Source organism: Aquarana catesbeiana, linkage group LG05, assembly GCF_042186555.1.
Source record: "Aquarana catesbeiana isolate 2022-GZ linkage group LG05, ASM4218655v1, whole genome shotgun sequence".
NCBI classification, from domain to species: Eukaryota; Metazoa; Chordata; class Amphibia; order Anura; family Ranidae; genus Aquarana; species Aquarana catesbeiana.
The window spans coordinates 381,049,952-381,069,938 of NC_133328.1; the positions used below are offsets into that span (position 1 = coordinate 381,049,952).

At 39.8% G+C, this 19,987-nt stretch overlaps 1 protein-coding gene across 3 annotated transcripts in view; it reads left to right on the top strand.

Moving 5' to 3' along the window:
• RREB1 (ras responsive element binding protein 1) overlaps positions 1-19,987 on the top strand; it is a 127,832-nt gene that overhangs the window by 3,615 nt on the left and 104,230 nt on the right. For 2 of the 3 annotated variants that reach the window (XM_073631010.1, XM_073631006.1), the window contains exon 2: positions 15,155-15,217. The exons of the other annotated variant lie outside the window; for it this stretch is intronic. In XM_073631010.1, coding sequence (XP_073487111.1) covers positions 15,206-15,217 — 12 coding nt within the window. In that variant the 5' untranslated portion in view covers positions 15,155-15,205. The remainder of the gene's footprint in view (positions 1-15,154; positions 15,218-19,987) is intronic. 3 annotated transcript variants of the gene reach the window in all.

Here is a 19,987-nt window from a genome sequence, read left to right on the forward strand (position 1 = left end):
ATCAGTACTGTATAAACCCTGACATAAGGATCTGTAAAGCCTTAGAAGGAACCAGTACTGTATAAGGAATGACAGTGGGTTCTATAAAGCCTGACATAGGGATCAATACTGGTATAAAGCCTGACATAGGAAACAGTTCTGTATTAAGCCTGGTGAAGGGATCGGAACTGTATAAAGCCTGACCAAAGGTTTTATAGAGCCTGAGGATGGGATTGGTACTGTATAAAGCCTGACCAAGGGATCCAATTTATCCTGGAAGTTTGCATCTCTAATTACCTGCCACCCCTTTAAGTGAGCAGTGATGCTTTTAGGAAGGGCTCTCATTCTTTCGTTCACTATGATTGGCTGCACAGTGATAGCGGAATCAGGAGCGGGTCCTTCTGGCTCTCGATTGTCACATATTGATCGTGAGCTGTTGGTAAAATTTTGGTCACAGTACTGGGGACACCGATGGCACAGGCCCCAGAATAACAATACAGCGCATATATGCGGCAACTGGGTGTTAAGGCCGACCCCTGTGCTGTTGTGTGTGTGTGTGTGTGTGCGCGCGCGCATTATACTGTCATAAAGCAGTTAGTAAATAAAGGGTGTTACTTAAACTGCAGACTTCCTGTATTAATTGATGGCTAACCGGGTACAACACTTTATTACTGCTATGATGGAATAGACTTTCTAGCAAGCCATCTTATTGTCTCGGTGTTACAGTATTCATATAAATTGTCTGCTTATCTTACCCATACACATCATGAGATTTGTTTGCACATTTCAGAGATTCTGAATTAGTTTGGTATGAAATGACTTTGTTTTGCTACTGTTCACAAGCCTATCATCCAATAAGTTTCCAGGAGCTCTGAGCTTCATCACTGACACACCTTGGCCAGAGAAGGAGTTTCCATGAGCTGAATGTCCTCTCCCTGCTGTATTCCTGTACTGATGTTCACAAGTGTTGTTTGTTTCATCAGTGTGGATTACATTGTAGTGGTGCAGCTTTCTATCTTTACTTGTGTCATATGGTCTGAAGTTTGTGCCTAACCCTTCCATTGCTGAATGGATGCTTATTGAGCAGTTCAATGTAGAGCAGTTACTTCCTGGTGTATCTACATGTGGTCTTTCTACCAGCAAATAGAACTATGGTGTAGGAAAAGATTGATTTTTGTTAAGTGGTTTAAAGTCCATCATTAGTACCTTTTTTCAGCTTTATGTGTCATGTGGATTTGTTATAATCCCCCTTTTTTTTTTTTTTTTTTTTATGTTGGATAATTTTCAGCTTTATGTGTCTATTGGATCACTGATAACTAACTTTTTTCAGTGGCCTTGATAAGTCCATCAATGGTACTTGCATAATCATCAGCTTTGTGTCTTATGGATCACTGCCTTTGATGAATGAGTTACAGTGCTATATTTCATTGATATTTATTTGTTTTACTTTTTTCTCCTCTTTTCTCCAAGGAACTAGAATTCTGATTTAATTCTGTATTTTTTTGCAGTGGTCTTGATAAGTCCATCAGTGGTACTTATCTTCAGCTTTATGTGTCTTATGGATCAGTGCCTTTGCTGACTGAGATATAGTGCTATAGCTTTTTGGATTTCTTTAATTTTCTTGTTTTTTTTTCCTTTTTTCTCCCAGGAACTAGAACTATGATGTAAGGAAAGACTCATTTATTTAGTGTTTATGATAAGTCCATCAGGGGTACCTTTCTGTTGGATAATCTTCAGCTTATATAAAGGATCGCCGTATTTGCTAAATAAGTTCCAGTACTTTAGCTTTTTAGCTTCATACATTTTTCTTGTGTTTTAGACTTGACAAGTGCGATGAGGATGCTTCCATTTTGTCTTGAGTAACCTGCTTGTGTTGTACTGTTCTTGTAATGCGTCACTTCCTTACTAAAAATCAGTAGCTGGTGACCACGTCTTTTGTGAGATTAGTTACAGCAGGGTACTATCCATAAAAAAAAAAAAAAAAAAAAAAAAAAAAAAAAGTTCTCTTCCTGGTAATGGTAAAAGTGTTGGTTTTCTTCTCACAATGACAAATTAGAAAAATGCTGTGTTAAAAAGAGCAGTGGTGTGTTTCCATGCTGAAGAAAAGCAAATAAAGTCCTTTAGATGGTGGTATTCATTATCCCTTTTAAAAGAAGGTGGTGCTCTGAAGGTCATAGGATAAGTGTTGCTAAGCAGCTAAACAGAAGTGAGCTAAAATTAACCCTCATATCTGAGTAAAAGGCAAGATGCAAAATTTTCCTTTTTTTTTTTGTTATTATTTTTTTTTTTTTTTTTCAAAAAAAGTTTAATCAAAAAAAGGAAAAAAAAAAAACACACTTTTGACTTATGTCCACTTGTGAAGGTCTTCATTGCTAGTAACTAAACACATGATGTTTTGTCAGATGACACAAGTGGTCTGAGTAAACATTTTGGAGCTTAACGTTTATCTGTCACCAACCCAGTCAGCTCAAACTGAGCCTATAAAAATGCATAGGTAGAGGTTACCATCAGTAAGGCTATGTTTCCACTAGTGCGTCCCCAAAGTTGCGCGATTTACACTGCAACTTTACAATGCGATTTATGTTGCGATTTGATGAGACTTTAAAAAGGACTTTGATGTTCTGCGATTTAGCCAGAGTGATGTAATTCCTTATCCTGCTTAGTTACTTCCCCTTCCTGTCTTCCACACTCACGTACATCAATATAGGAAGTGATGTATTTGGGAGGAGCAGAGATCATGTGCTTCCGTAGACTTCCGTGGAAGTCGCAACAAAGTCGCGGTGTCAGACATGTACATGCGACTGCATTGCGACTTAATACATTTCTATGGAGAACAAGTCGCACCGAAGACGGAACAAAGTAGTGCAAGAACCTTTTTTGGAGACGCTGCGACTTGAGTCGCACTAATTAGAACGGGGACCATTGAAATACATGGGTTTTGACTTGTCATGCGACTTGACATGTGTCAAGTCGCAAAACAAGTCGCAGTAGTGGAAACAGAGCCTAAAAGCTGTGTTAACCTGATAATTCCACCAAGAGATGCAGGTAGCATACATTATTTTTTTTTGTGTGTGTGTAATATATATTAAAAAAAAAAATTAAAAAAAAAAAGGGGGGGGGGGGGCAAGCTTTGAATTGCCCCTTATATCATGATAATTTAGTTTTTTTTTTTGTTTTTTTTGTTTTTTATGTGAGAGACAGCCTTAGTGGCCAATAGGGTGGGGTGGGGCCAAGCCTGACTTTTGCTGGAAAAGGCAAGATTTTTTTGTAACTTCAGCTGCCTACATTTCCAGCAGTACTTATCTTTTTGCCATGCTGTTGTTGCTGAACCTTTGCATCTGCATTTTTTTTTTGTATGCATTACATGCTCTGTTTCAGTTGCAGAGGTCAATGAAAGGCTTACTTTACGCATTTCCTGCACCAACAGGTTACTTCTCCCAGTCTTTCAGGCAGGGGGCCCTTTATCTGATTTTGTGAGATGTGAAAGGTGCAGCAATTCCATACCAGATCGCACAGTGTACAAGCAGTACAGTACATAGTTGACTATGGGGTTATTTACTAAAGGAAAATCCACTTTGCCCTGCAAGTGCACTCAGCAGTAAAGGCGCTGTAGATCCGAGGGGGACATGCAAGGAAAATAAAAAACAGCATTTTAGCTTGCACATGATTGGATGATAAAATCAGCAGAGCTTCCCCTCATTTCAGATCTACCCCTCAGATTTAGAGCGACTGCACTTCCAAGTGCACTTTTAGTGCACTTTCAAATGAACTTGCAGTGCAAAGTGGATTTGCCTTTCGTAAATAACCCCCAGTGTGTTAAGCTGCTGAATCGGGCAGAATTTGGGTTATGGATGGCTGTGATGGCACCACCCGGTTTGACAAGCTTCAGTTAAAAAATGAAAGGAGCAGGGTGGAAAATTGACAGCTAAACAGTGACTGCATCCTCTGAGATTCCTCCATCATCCACACGGTTTAGCAGGGATGGGAGGAATCTATTTTTTTTTTTCTCTTGTTCAACCTGGGGCTGAATAACAGAAATCTATGCGTGTATGGTTAGTCTTGGAGCCAAAACTATTTATTTCGGTAAGAGCAGGGAGGGATTAAAGCTCATTCACACTACTACAGTGCATTAGTGCATGCTTGTTACTCCACAATCTATTGTGCGTTGCTCTAAGGCAGTCCATACATTTGAGTGAGCTGCCTAATGAACCAAAAAAAGGTGCATGTACTATTTCTGGCAGTACATCGCAATGCTCATCAATGTGGTGCAGAACACACGTCTGTCAGCAGTGTCATTGGGGCCCATTCCGAACGAATGGCATTTTATGAATGAATGGAACGTGCAACAATGCAGTAGCGTGAATGGGTCATCAGAGCCTGTTTTGTAGCCACTTGCAGACCACCCACAGTACATTTACTGCGGCAGGGCGGCCGCCCCGCACCAGATCACTTACCCATACGTGCACACGTACCTACACATATACGTGCGGTCTGTGTCCTTGTTGGCAAGCTTTTCTGTTGCTTCTTTTCAGAATACGAAGTAATAAGATATCCATAGATTGGGGGCCTAGGCAAAAACGCATTTTTTAATAGAGTGAAAAATGATTAGAAGTTCCGATTATGTTATTTCTGTCTGTCCTCATTCCCTAGTGGCAACCCCATCACTGATTTCTTGTACAGACATCACAGGGCCATAAAGTGAGGAAAAATCTCTTCAATAGGGTCCCAGAACTATCTATGAGAAATACTAATGGATGTTTTTTATTCTCTGTTCTGTACTAAAAGAAAACCAAGTGTAGGTCTGTGGAGTTGTCAGCATTTTATTAAATGTACTCCATCTGAATTAAACGGGTTGCTTATTGCATTGTTTGCACACGTGGAGAGCGTTTTTCACCTTTTAGGCTTCATACGCACCAGGCATCTGTTTTAGCCCCTCTGAACACCTTTTCTCCTGGCAGAAGAAAAGCTGCTTTAAAAATGCAGTAAAAGCCACGTATTTGGTGTTTAGGCCTGTCAAGTGTCTCAGCGTTAATGGATTTCATTGACCAGAATATAAATTTATTTTGGCCATTGGAATGCATTACCGCTCATACGTGAATAAGCCATTCTAGTGTTTAGATGCGTTTTAGCCGTGTTCAGCGTTCTTTCTGCTCTTCAGCTCCTCTCTTGAATGCACCTTTATGTTTTGTTTTATTTATTCAGCCTGTAAATGGTTCTCTTCTAATATGCCTGTAAACGTCTATGTGTGCATTGACACATAGGCTAACATAGAGGTGCGCTTGCAGGCTGAAAAAAAGCCAAACGCCTGTGAAAGCAAGGTTTTTATATCCAGTGTGCATGAGCCGTTAATTTGCACAGGAAAAATAGCCTCAGTTTAAAGTGAACCTGTAAGGCGAGAAATTGGGGTGTTGCCAATGTACACTTCAGGACTTTCATATGACCCTTTATTCATTGAGTAGAAAGTCACTGATCTGGAACAAGTATGCATCCAGTAAGGTTTGAGGGACTTAAATCATTTTTAACAGTTTTCTGATCCACGTGCCTAGAGAAGTAGGGCCAAAGGTGACAGGGCTAAAGTCTGCTGGTGGCTGACATCATTCAGCCGGTCCAGGCACTGGAGAGATCCTGACTTTAATGTTGAGATCCACCCAGATGCCTGACTGGCGGCTGGCTGAGCCTCTCAGCGAGCCACTGCAAGCCTGAGACAGCCACTCCCACCTCTTGCACAGCCCGGCACTTCAGTGAGCACTGGAGGGGCAGAGCAGAGAGTCGCTGACTGACCGTGACCAACTCTCTGCTCACAGAAGACTGAGAAGTGAACGATCAGCGGGCTTTGATTGCACAGTTCTTGGTCTTAGGGGTGGCGGGGGACGGATGCTGCATTCACCTAGGTGTGAATTGATGTTTATTTTTTCATATCCCAAACTTTTCTCTTTTAATCTTTTCTTTATTAATGACCAAACATACACTTCTAAAGGACAATTCTAGCTCCCAACAGAGTTTTTAGCGCCTGGTAATAACCTACTTTTGCTACCAGCAAAGAAAAGAACTGAATCAGTGTGTCATACTAGCAGCCTGTGAAGCCTAATTATTGCTATAATTTTCACTCCTTACAGTGAGTTTGTCATTTAATTGCACCTAAGTAGATTGTGTGACAGTTTAAGTAGACATATGGGTGAAAAGCCAGTGTATAGTAGGTATATTGCAGAGCGCATGCATTTTAATTTATTGAGCTAGTTAGGCATCCTGATCCAAGTAGGAAGTAATATTATACCATATTTGTTTTTGCAAAGTGTACTAATACTATGCTCTTGACAATGTTTACTACATATAATTATATATATCATGTTGACTTTGTATAATTATATCTACCATTCATGTCATCAGTCTGGCCCTTTTGCGCCTCTCCTTATAAATGCGCTTATTTTCCTTTTTATTTCTTAAATTTAAGCTTTTCTTAATGCATAAATCACTTTAATACTGTAAACATTTTGTAAAGGACATGGGAAGCAATATATTGCTAATTAAATGTCATCATAGATGCTATTATGACATCATCACTTTTCCTCTTCTTCCCCTTTTTTTTTGGTAGCCCACTTTAGTGATAAATAAAGTCTGTCCTTTTTGCTAAACGTTTGTGACTAAATTCTACTGGCATGGTAAGAGTTAAACATCCAGCTCCGCCACCTTCCCTGATCATGCTGACTGTTTCATTGAAAAGACTTTGCCCACCAGGTTTGTTACCTGGCAAGCTAAAGACACAAAAGTAAAGTGAATCATTGTTCTAACATGCTGCAAAGGGTGGGACATTTTCCTGATCCTGTTATCTGCAATCAGGTAAAGGATGTAGGGCTCACGTAATAAGATGGAGGTGTGGAGGGAGCTGCTCTCCACCAAAACATCTATTTATTATGGATTTTAGCTCTACTGTTCATTTCTTTTCTGAAACCGTTCTCATATTTGAGGATGTTTCTGGCCTCCATGCTAACTGCATGAAAACGAATGAACCAAACAAACGAAAAAAAAGTTGGATGTTTAAACTTGTGTTGGCAAAACCCGGGGTTTGTAAGAGAGAATTTGTGACATACCTGTACAGTTAACAAAAAACACATGGGTGTAAAAAGCAATATTAAACCCAAAAATGTAATAGGTTGCAGCTTACCAATCCTTAGATGTGGGCTGCATTCGTTTTTTTTGTAGGTTTTTTCCCTTTGTTTTCACCTGGTGATCCGGCCAGTAACACCCCTCCCTGTTTTAGACCTGGTTCACACCTATGCATTTTTTAGTGGGTTTTAAGTTTTGCAGAAACACACTACAGTCCATTTAACATGTTTCCTATGAGTCACGTTCACATCTGTGCATTTTATGGAAAGGACCAGGGACTTTTTTTCTGGTTTTTGGTTCCATAGACTCCAATAGATCAAAAACGTGTATTGAAAAACGCATCTGGAATATGCAACCTGCATAGGTGTGAACCGGGCCTAAGAGTGCCCCACTCTGGATGAATGCACAAAGGGGCATCTTTGGACAGCAGCATTGTCGGTCTGGGTGGGGGGAGCGTTAGATGTACTAGCTGATTTAAATACATTAACAAAATTAAAGATGAACTCCAGCTCACGCTTTACAGTTACAGCAGCAGTTTTTTTCCTTTTAGGATAAAAGTTTTAGATAAAAGCAGATTATTGTAAGCACCCCTGTCAGTGGTAAATGATTTGTCTCAACCCTTTTAGGGTCCATGCACACCGGTGTAAAAAAAAATGCTGCTTCTAGTTTCGTGTGTAGAAAGCTGTTAATGCTATCCTTTGGGGTTTATTTATTGAAGCTGGAAAGTGCAAAATCAGGCTCACTTCTGCATAGAAACCAGCTTCCGGGTTTTATTTTCAAAGCTTCATTGAACAAGCTGAGGTTAGAAGATGATTAGTTTCTATACAGATGTGAGCCTGATATTACTCTCTCCAGCTTTAGTAAATCATCCCCTATGTCTCCATGCACATTTGGATGTTCAGAGATATTTTAAGCTCAGCATTTAGAGGCAGTAAAAAAAAACAAAACTTTTTTGCGCAGTTTTCTGCTAAACGCTTGTACAAAAAAACGCTCTATATGAGCATTTTTTTTCTGCCAAAGGAACTGCCATATTATTCTATTTATTTATTTTTTTTTAAGCCCAGTGTGCATGGACCCCGTGACCCCTTTCACACCGAGGAGTTTTTCAAGTGCTTTTGCGTTAAAAAAAAGCTCACAAAAACTGCTTCTCATTAAAATTAATGACTGCTTTCACACTGGGGCGGTGCGCTGGCAGGGAGGTGAAAAAACTCCTGCAAGCAGCATCTTTGGAGCAAGTTTGGAGAGCTAAAAAAAAAGTGCCTGAAAGTGCCCCACTCCATGGAAATGAATGGGGAGTGCCTGAAAAGCGATTCAAACCCCCTCAAAATGGTTCTTGCAGCAGTTTTTGAGTCACGTGACCTTCAGAAAAGCGCTCCGCTAACTCCTCAAAAACGCCCAGCCTTTTATAGGCAGTTTTCAAGCACCTCAGTGTGAAAGGGGTCTTACTGCTGCATCAGCAAGAGAGCTTGTTCTGTTGAAAAACCACAGACTTGCTGACCTGATCACCAGGGGGAAATAAAGAGAGCCTAATGCCGCGTACACACGGGCGGACTTTTCGACCGGACTGGTCTGACGGACTTTTGAATGAACGGACTTGCCTACACACGATCACACCAAAGTCCGACGGTGATGACATAAGACCAGACTATGTCGGACTTGCATACAGACGAGCGGATTTTTCGACCCGACTCGAGTCCGTTGGACAAATTTTAAGCATGTTCCAAATCTAAAGTCCGTCAGATTTTTGACCGAAAAAGTCCGCTGCAGGTCCGATGGAGCCCACACACGGTCAAATTCTCCACTCGATTTGGTTCGTCAGACCAGTCCGGTCGAAAAGTCCGCCCGTGTGTACACGGCATTAGAAAGAAAACAAATGCAGCCATCACATCTACAAATTGGTAAACTGCAATATAAAAATGCTTGCTTTTTTAGCTTTATATTACTTTAATTTGCTATCTGCAAAAATATCTCAGAGCCCTTTCACACTGGGGCGGTTTGCAGGCGATATTGCGCTAATAATAGCGCCTGCAAACCGACCCAAAAGTGCCGCTGCTTTCATTCCAGTGTGAAAGCCCCGAGGGCTTTCACACTGGAGCGATGCGCTGGCAGGACGGTAAAAAAAGCCCTGCTAGCAACCTCTTCAGAGCGGTGAAGGAGCGGAGTGTATACCGCTCCTACCCATTGAAATCAATGCGATGGCGCGGCTATACCGCCGGCTAAGCGCCTCTGCAGAGGCGCTTTGCGGTGGTATGTAACCCTTTCTCGGCCACTAGCGGGGGGTAAAACCGCTATAGCGGCGTTTTGCCACCGCCCCCGCCTCAGTGTGAAAGGGCTCACAGAAAATCCACAATTATTATTAATTGTGTAAGTAGCACCATAAAATATATATATATAATATATATCTCAGCAAAACTGCCACTGAAATTGAAAAGTAATTAAAAATAAAATGGTACATGTGTAGTTGACGCATGTTGTTATGATGAAGTCAGTAGCACAAGCACAAAATATGATACTTTCTGTGTCCCTACGTAGTGTCTAATGACGTTAAAATAGAATAGAGTGAAATCTATACCTAGACTGGTTAATTGGCGACTGAAAGTAAACAAGGTCATGGATGCTTTGTAAATAAACTTTATTTTTATGAGTAAAGCTGCAGAGTTGCAATGAAAAACCCAACCAAATGGATTAGCATTTAAAGGTCAAATGAAGGGTACACCTAATCAGTTCAGAAAATATGGTTGCCGGTGTTCTCTACTGGTATTGTTTTGTGTTTTAATTTATAATTTATGGAGAAATTGTGAATTCCCAGTCCACGCTTTACATATTAATAGTAGATGCCTCCCACAAAGGCACTTTATTGACTTGACATCTTGCAGGGAATAAGAGCATCAGGTAAACTGCACTTGACCCTTCATACAGCAGATATACTGCTTGTCTTCTTATGTTTTAGGCGAATTGCTTCTGTCCTCACCAACGGTAATATTCTGATGTAAAAGGTTGACAAAAAAGGGCAGCAGATGTGTTGTAATTGGAGATTAACAGCAGACATTGCTGGAGAGCTGTATGATCTGAATGATGCTTTCTAATTTCCGAGACTGATCCGCTTGTTGCCTAAGGAAGTGCTAGTCCTTTAGCACTAGGCCTATGTATACCGGGGATGCTCAATTCCGCCTTCATTTAATGCTAAAATTTAACCCAATCGGCTATTAGGGAGAACTTCCTAACTGGCTTGTAGGATCTCTTTGTTATTGACATTTTGATTTGTATTGATTAGTTTATCACTGTATCATGTGTTCCTTTCCTGTTTTAGGTATCATTTGCTTGGACTTGATCAGAATTCTAGATCAATACCCATGTAATTTGAAAAAGATAATGTTGGTTATGGGATGCTCCAAAAGTCTGGAGTATGCCTTCCTTGCCAGGAGAACTTACAATCTGAAGACCTATATGAGAACTTCTCCTATTTTCCTTGGCAGAATGGAAGCATTCCGGAGTAGCGTGTTTTCACTAGAGCCTGTTAGCAATCCTGCCATTTAAACAAAGGTTGATTTCAGTGAAAAGGTGCTTCAGACAAAAGCAGTGTGTTACGGGTGGAGACTGTTTGCTCAGTGTGATTCAAATAAGAAAAGCTGCAAGAGTCTCAGTAGATTTCTGTCGACCAGCTATTTGAATAGGCAGACAAGGATTCACCTGCAGACTCCAGACTTTCATAATGCCATTGCTAACGGAGGCGGAGGAACCTTATTGAAACCCCCCACAGGCATTGTTCCTTTCCTTTGTAGTTATTCTTGGGGGTCAAAAGATAAACTTGTTAAGTAGCTAACTAAAGTCATTTTGCTTTTAGTTACTTATTGTTTTCTGTTTGAAAAGAGGTAATTTTATGCTTATAGCATAAAGGTTGGTGTTTGTGATACCCTTTATTGGTTCATTTGAGTTATTGAAAAATGCAAGTTTTGGGAGATCCCTTTGTTAGACTTTTTTATATGCTTAAAGCCTGATGAAGGAATCTGACTTATTCCAAGAGTTTGCATCCCTAATAACTTAAGGTAGCCAATAAAGGGTATCACTTAAAAGAGAGGTATTTTTTTTTCCTAGATTCATACTTAGGTGGATGCAGCATCGGTCCCCTCCACCGCCTCTGCACTGACAACCAAGCGGTCGAACATCGCCGATGGCTCCGTGTTCACAGCTCCCCAAGCAGAGAGCCGCTGACTGTCCACCAGCTCTGACCCCCCCCCCCACGCTCACTGGAGCGCTGAGCTATGGAGGGGCGGGGAGCAGCCAAGTCAGCTGCTCGCTGAGAGGCTGAGACTGCCATCAATCAAGGCAGCTGGCGAATCCAGACTTGGGAAGTCGGGATGATGCGGTGCCTCGACTGATCTTGGTGATGTTAGTGGATAGCGGACTTCAGACTGCTCTCTGCTGAAAACGGGTCACAGGAGTGGAAAACGAATTGCACTCCTGTGACCCATAGGGGAAGCCCAGCCAAATGAGCTCAGGCTGGACTTCTCCTTTTAAAACTGAAAACTTTATTCAGTTATCAAAGGATAACATAGTACAACATTCTACTTATGCTTATAGCAAATTACTACAGTTTGGAAAGTCCTATAGACGCACAAGCACTGTTGCATCCAACAGAGCAATAGCATTTTATTTTTATTTTTTGTTGTTAAGATAAAAAGTGTTTCTGATAACTCCTTTTATAAATCTATTGTTGCCCGCAACTGGAAAAAAGCTGTGTGCATTTAGCATTGGGGAGTGCAGATCAAGACAACTGGCTGGATCTGTGTCTGTAACAGATGTCCACCTTGTCTGAAACCCCTTCTTGGTAGATTAGCTTTAGACAGAGTACACGCCTGCATCCTCTTCAAGCTGCTGTTAAGCACATGGTAACATTTAGGACCTCTGGTTTCCATGGCAAAAAGAGCAGCTGAAACAGCGCCTTGTGGATTTACCTGCTCTTCTTGTTGCCAAGGCTAATGAAGCAATGAATTGGGATCCTCTTTTGTTAATTAAATTAGGGTTGCATCGGAGACTTTATCTGTACAGGTAGAATGAACAGGGTTGGGATTTCAGTGGGTGAATCCCTGTTGTCTTCTTAGTAATAAAGAATTGGTTGATGCTAGCTTGTTGCCCGAGGTTAAGATGGTGAAGGTCTGATGAAACCGATGAATTAACATTTTCATTAAAACTAAGAGAGCAATTCTAGTTTTCAAGGTACGAATGTGTTTTTGGGAATGATGAGTCAAACCAAGGAAGATCGTAGCATGTATAGTCTTGTTTAGCTAAGATTCCGGAGGGTTATGTAAGGAAAGATCCACACAAACACAGCTTTTCCGATGTATGGTTTCATTTGCACTACTTTGTACCTACTTTAACTTTTGTATCATGTAATTGTTGTTTTGTATCATGTTATTATGTAAACTATCCATTTTTAAAATGAGCAAGTAATGGAGACGACATTCATGAAAAGACACCAGCTGTTTAGGTGTAGCTATTGTAGCTGAGCATTTGGGTTAAGATTGAACTATTTTCTTAGGAGTCATGTCTACTACTTTTAATTCCTCAAAAAAAAAAATACAAAAATGTTTGTATAGTGAGGGTATACATTTAATGGTGTGGCATGGATTTAAAAATTTCCATTGGTGACAAATCATATTTAAATCTCATACTCTATAGTATGAGGCTGCTTTGTGGGAATTGAAGCCAGAAATCGTAACGTTTTTGTCCATATCAACAAATCCAATTCCATGCCATTTTGGTAGTCCATGTTGGAGGTTATCCTCTGATCGTTGTGAATTCCAGCTTATAGTCTAGTAAGAACAAAAAGATCTAAAATGCCAAAGAAAATTGGAACTCAGAAATTCTACATGCATTTTAAATACCATGCTTTGCCTGATAGTAAGAAAAAAGATTTAGTAGGGGAGTTTTGAATATCTACAACAAAAGCTTTCATCCTAATAATGAAAGTATAAGATAAATTCAAAGTTCTAGTCAGGCATCTGTTCAGGTTGATTTAAAGATGCTTCCAGGATACGGTTTTTGGATTTTACAGAGCCACTCTTGCTTCTGCAATTACTCATCCCCTAAAAGTGAGTCGCTCTTTTCCTGTATGAATTACACCCGATAACTGCTAGATTAGTTTAGCAGTGCATCTGGTCATATCTCATCATAGGTTCTTCTTGGGAACCTGTATGTCTGTTGTTTTTGCTGGATTCCCTAAATATGGTCCTTTATAAGAGGACCATAATCGCTCTGAATTTGCTTAGCTAGGCAAGACGGTACTGGCTCCAGACATGTCAAGATAGTGGCTTTTTTTTCCATTGAAGGAACCTTTTTAGGATCTCCTGCTGATGGCTGATTGAAAATATTTACCTGACCACAATCTCCCCCACTGCTAGGTTGGCCGTAACAGCCCTTGTTTAGGGTTTGGTTTGAAAGCAGAACCACAAAACGCCCTCCCACCATTGATGGTCTTTTATCTTGAGCATTATCTTTGTAACTGGTTATTAGCAACTAGCTGCCTCAGCCCTCCTTATTCAGTGTCTGCATTGCTGCTTTAAGCTCCATCTTGGACCAGGTGTATACGTATGTGTAGGCATGTTTTACATTCCTATCCTACAACTAGTTTGAGAATTGAGGTCAGTAAAACGTTCTGTGAAAGTGTAAATGTGTTTGCATTTTGCTTCTGCTAAGCTTCTTAATAATGTGTTAGATTGAGGTCAGAAGCTGTATTTTTTTTGTTTTTTGTTTTGTTTTTTACAATTCCTTACAAAATTATATAATGTCTTTTGTATCATGAGCAGTTTAAATAGCTTGGTTCTAGATTCAGTTGCCTCATCGTTTTAAGCAAAAGGATTTTCTTGAAGAGGATGTTGGCTAGTAACTAATGATCTGGACCGCCTGTCTCTTTTCCTGTTTGGGAACTCATTTCCCTCTCTGAGGATTTTCTTTCTTCAGGACCTTTGATATCATTATCCCACAAAAAAATGTATGTGCATAGTTATTTTTTCTCTGTTTTATGGTTATGTTTTGTTGTTTTTCCATGTCGTTTATAGTAAACCCATACAATTTTTGTTCTAGCACAATTCCTGACTTTTTGCAGTAGTATATAATATACTAAGTAGGACATATAAATGTATGGATATCTCTGGTAAATTACAAATAGCTGATATGTCACAGCCACTGTTTGGGATAGCACTATTCTTTAAAAAAAAAAAAAAAGTGAATGTGATGTATAAAAATGTAAAAATTCATAGGGGCTATATAGCTGAGAAGTTATAAACCACTCGTATTTGTGTTTTTAATACATCATCAACCACATCAGCTGTTTTCCATCGTATTTCATTTTCCGGTCAGCTGTGATGTAATGCTGCGTTCAAATGGGATTTATTTTTCTTTGGTAGGGAGTGGGTTAAGGTACTGCCAGTAAGAGGTGTGGGGTGTTACTTTGTGAGCTTTCACTCCTACTTGCAAAAGCCTTGCAGTACAGTTCAGGCCCCTCCAGGAGCCAAGCAGATAAATCCTTTCTCAGGATGGTAACAAGATGCTGGAAAGGTAACTTATACATCAGTGCCAGATTTCAAAACTGATTCATCGCCAACACGCACACTTTCTCATGTGCAGCTCCTGAAACTCAACCAGGTGCCTTCTTTTCCAAATCTCTCTAGAACGCTCCCAGGTTTTGTTGGAGCTCTTTAGAAATTAGGATTTGATGGGTGTTGGTTATCACTTAGTCATCTGACCCTGGGAAGGTAGGATGTTCAAAGATGCAAGTCTGTTGATGCACAGATATATATATTTTTTTTAGTTTTATTTACATGTGTTGTGTAATATACTAGAGAACATGCTATAATTACACGTTTTCATTGGATGCATAATAAATGACCAAGTATTGGACTAAATATATATATGATACATTGATGAGTTCCAACATTCCATTCATTTTTTTTCCATTTTTTTTTTTAACGTGCTTTATTATATATTCCCAAGTTTTGTTTTTTTTTCATGTAAACAGTGGACTTATAGCAAAGTTATTTTCAGAGTGCTAATAGATACTAATGAATTGCAGAAATCCAAAGTGAACCCTCTTGTGACTGGGACAGAAAGCTGGCACTCCGTGATGGAAAACCAGGTAAGAATGGACTACATGTTACATACTCACTATTGTCCGCCCCCCTCCCTGTTTCTCCTTGCTCTTACCAGACATGAAAAACTAGTGATAAGATAAAGTTCTCAGTTTATAATCTGCATTTCAAAGAGGTCCACACAAAACCTGATTAACATCTTTATTGTGGTGGAGTGATAGGACCAGTCAGTTAACCTACAGAAGAGTCTGAAGATGAAACGCTCAAGTGGTTCACTCAGTAAATTGTGTGAGGAACAATGTGCTAAAGCTGAACATACACGAGTAGATTTTTGAATGAACGTAACATTTGTACAACAATTTTCAGTACATTTGACAAATGACGTTCCAAATTACTTAAAAGGAAACATTTTTTTGAACATTCAATTTTGGAGCAAATGGACATTCCTGAACGTAAACCTCAATCCCTCTTAGAATTTCATTTGTTCAAGAAAAAATTTCCAGCTCACTCCTTCGATTTTTCTTGTCACTGTGGTCAACAACGAACATTGATTTGACTTCATTAATGAATTAAAACATAAGATTTCAAACAAAATTCTAGTATTGTATGGCCAGCTTAAGTGTAGAAACCCATAACAACCATCTGAATTATTTTTTTATAAAGTTAGATCGTTATGAGGCATTGGTTGCTATAAATTACTGACATTTCACCTAATGCTGTATCCTTTGCAGTGGTTTCATTTGAATTATCCAGTAAATGGAGATTTATGATTAATGATGGACATAAGAATAGAGAAATGTGTACTTAGTACATTTTTTTTTTTTTTTTTGTATGGAACATACAAATTAAAATATGACCCTGTCACCATTTTTGTTTTCTTAAATAAGTACCCTGCAAAAAAAAAAAAAAAAAAAAATCATTAAATATTTGTCCAAAAGATGGTAAATCCTATCTTTGCTCCATTGAAGCACTATGGCCACCAGAGAATCTTAAGCATCCCACACACTTCTCTAATAGGGCGTACACACGGTCGGACTTTGTTCGGACATTCCGATAACAAAATCCTAGGATTTTTTACGACGGATGTTGGCTCAAACTTGTCTTGCATACACACGGTCACACAAAGTTGTCGGAAAATCCGATCGTTCTGAACGCGGTGACGTAAAACACGTACGTCGGGACTCTAAACAGGGCAGTGGCCAATAGCTTTAATCTCTTTATTTTTTCTGAGCATGCGTGGCACTTTGTCCGTCGGATTTGTGTACACACGATCGGAATTTCCGACAACGGATTTTGTTGTCGGAAAATTTTATATCCTGCTCTCAAACTTTTTGTGTCCGAAAATCCGATGGAAAATGTCCGATGGAGCCCACACACGGTCAGAATTTCCGACAACACGCTCCGATCGGACATTTTCCATCGGAAAATCCGACCGTGTGTACGGGCATAAGAGTGTTGGTGGTGCTTGGTCCTATGGTACATACTGCTGTTCCTCCTGTCAGCCCCTACATCAATACAGGAGAAGATAATGACATAGGGGCCACCAGATGGAAAAACGGAATGCAGCAGAGGACCAGGTATCCAACATTCCTGCATGTGGTCACCCCAGCCAGGCTATAATTGCTGTGCTCTGAGCACATTCTGCTTCTAAGTCATAGGCAAATGTCATCAATTTCTACCTTGATCTTAATTTTAATACACTTTAAGAAGTTGTTTGCATGCACCACCTAAGTTATGTTGAGGTAATGAAGTACTGGCAGTGTGTACTGATAGTTGCAGTCACTGTAGTCAACAGTGTTGTCTGCATAAAATTAACTGACAAGTTGTTTTTGAGGCTTGGTAAGCTTCAATAAATGTAGGATAACCTGCTTAAGTCATTCAATGTATGTGCTGTTTTTTTAGGCAAAAACAGTATGGCACTGATTTTATAAAAAAAAACAAAACGCAGTCATTGCGTTCAGCATCCAATCAGGTTCCAAATTTCTCTGTGAAAAATTGTATAAAGAAGTCTCGTTGCTATAAAGCTGCATACCAATATAGTCTATTATGATATTTAGGAAGGTCTTTAAAGGATATGTAAAGGTTTATTTAAAAAAAAAAAAAAACAAAAACAAACATATCATACTTACCTCCTCTGTGCAGTTGGTTTTGCACAGAGTGGCCCCGATCCTCCTCTTCTGGTGTCCCTCAGCAGCGCTCCTGGCTCCTCCTCTTCTCGAGTGGCCCGTTGGAGAGCCTCTCTCACTTGGGGCAATTGTGCGGGCGCGCTCCCGTGTCCTGCTGCGTCCATTAACACAGACAGCAGGACTCGGCCCCTCCCCCCGGCTCCCGCGTCAGTAAAAGGGGGGGGGGGCTCTGGGGGGCTGCTGCATCACAGGAGGTTTTTCACCTTAATACGACTTATCACCGAGAGTGAGCGGAAAAAAAAATCACAAATTTTGAGTTGTCACTAGAAAAACAATGGAAGAGAAAACATCCAATGTGAGGACCGGTTCTGGTGACAACCAGGAACTCCCCCCTCCATCTTGGAGTGAATTCCTGTTTGGCTATAAGATAGGAGGTGAAGAGAAATCTCTTGGGACACCAATGGCAAAAACTGATAGTTCTGTTAAAAAATAAATGAATACAAAATTAACTGATAGGGTTTATAATCATCCTATGTTTATCTAAAACTAAAATTGTACTTTGAGGCTGGGTTCACATATGCGAATTGGATATGGATTTCACCGCATCCGATTCGCATGACAGGCGAGTGTGACCGGCTCTCAATGAAGCTGGGTCACACAGATCCGTGGCGGCCATGGTCCGCATTTGAAAAGGGTCCTGTGTGTCTTTGGGTCAGATGCAGGTGTGAATTCAGGCAAAAATTCAGACCTGATTTGCACCTGAAGCGGTGAACAGGGACACGCACACACTGGACCCCAGGCACGAACCCAGGGCCTGAACCATCTAAAAAAGGTTGCCTTGCTTCATTTTGTTTTTACATTTTTGCAGTTTCTGTGCAAAATAAAAAAAAAAAATGTGGTTCCTTTGAGAACTACCACCACTTTACTGTGCATTAGTTTATTACAAATAAACTTCTGTGTTTGTGTTTGTGTGTGTGTGTATATGTATGTGTGTGTGTATGTATATGTGTGTGTGTGTATGTATGTATATGTATGTATATATGTGTGTGTGTATATGTGTGTGTGTGTGTGTGTATATATATATATATATATATATATATATATATATATATATATATATATATATATATATATATATATAATATATATTTATTCGGCTGTATTGAGGATTACATGTCATACAATACCTACTCCTAAATGTTATGCACTGCATCATTATATGTCTGACATCCCTGTCTATTTTGAAATTTCCTTGCATAAAGTCATTATTTGATGTGAATGTACCTGTCTAAGGTCTGGATAAAATAAGTCAATGTGTAGTTGCATTACAAACTAAAGAAACAACATTTCCTCTCTAGATTTGTCTGTTTTCTAACGCTTTAATGTCCTGTCACATTTTTTGTTTATTTATGGTAAGCAGACCACTTGTTTGCACCTAAAACACAGCCCCCATTTTCTGTTTTGTTTTCACATCAACCAGTTAGGTGACTTGTAGCTCTGCAGAGGAGCAGTGTGACTGGAAGTGAATTCACACAACATGCCGACATATTGTACCTTCTGCTGCTGGGATAGCTTGGTACAATGTTTCACCTTTTGATGAACACTGTAAAAAGTCATGTTTATGGTCTAGATATGATAAAATGATAACTTTTCCTGTAAATATGTTACTTATCCAATGTCTGAATTGGCAGTGTTAGCTATAGTAAGAGTGTGAAACAAGAATTTAAAAACTGTCTTTGCTACAGATCTATTTTGCATTTTAGGGCTCATGCACATGGATGCAAAACACCCAGCTTTGTAATCAGTAGTGTTTTGTTTTTCTATGGATCTGAACACAGTTCTGTTGTTTTCTTCAGGCCTATGCGCACAATGCGTTAAGATCAGTAAACATGCACTGTGTTCAGATCTGTAGAAATAGAGAAATCTGCATCCAAGGTCTGTAATTCACACTTGTATGCGTATAATCACATGTACATACATGTGTAAATTGAATGACATGGAAGCAGAATTTTACATGTCTAAGCACTGTACGAACTTCACGTTTCATGTATTTGAGTAGTGAATGTACTTTATATAAGCATGAAAACACTAACCTTTTTTTTTACCTATTCAGCAAGATCCTGAAAAGGCGATCTGTCATTTTATCACAGCCATATGCATGTACACCTATGCTGGCCATACACTGACCAATTTTGTCTGGTTCCTGCAGAACCAGAGGAGATTCACTTTGTGGACTGCCCTGTCGGCACCCTCCCACCCGACATCCTTTGACAAATTGAAAGAGCTAGGCAGAAAATTGTCAGCTGAACCACAGCTGCATCCAGTCAGATGCAGTCACTGTTCAGGCAAATATAAATTTAATATAAATTAAATATAATATTCCCCAAGCTCAACTGCTATATTTTATATCCAGGAGCTGGAGTCCAGGTCTGGCTAGGGCGTTCAACTCCCAAGGTAGTAGATCTGCATAAGATTAAAGCCGGCAACCCGGAGTGCTCTTGCAAAGAAAATTCTTTATTGGCTACATGTATAAAAGCATGATACAAACATGCTAACGCTGTTTCGGCTTTTGAAGAAAAAGAACGGTTGCACATCCAAAGGTTCCAAATGCCTTTATTGTAATCACTGTGAAATCACCGTGATGACACCAGAAAACAGTCAAGTAGACGCGTTTTACACACACATCTTGTG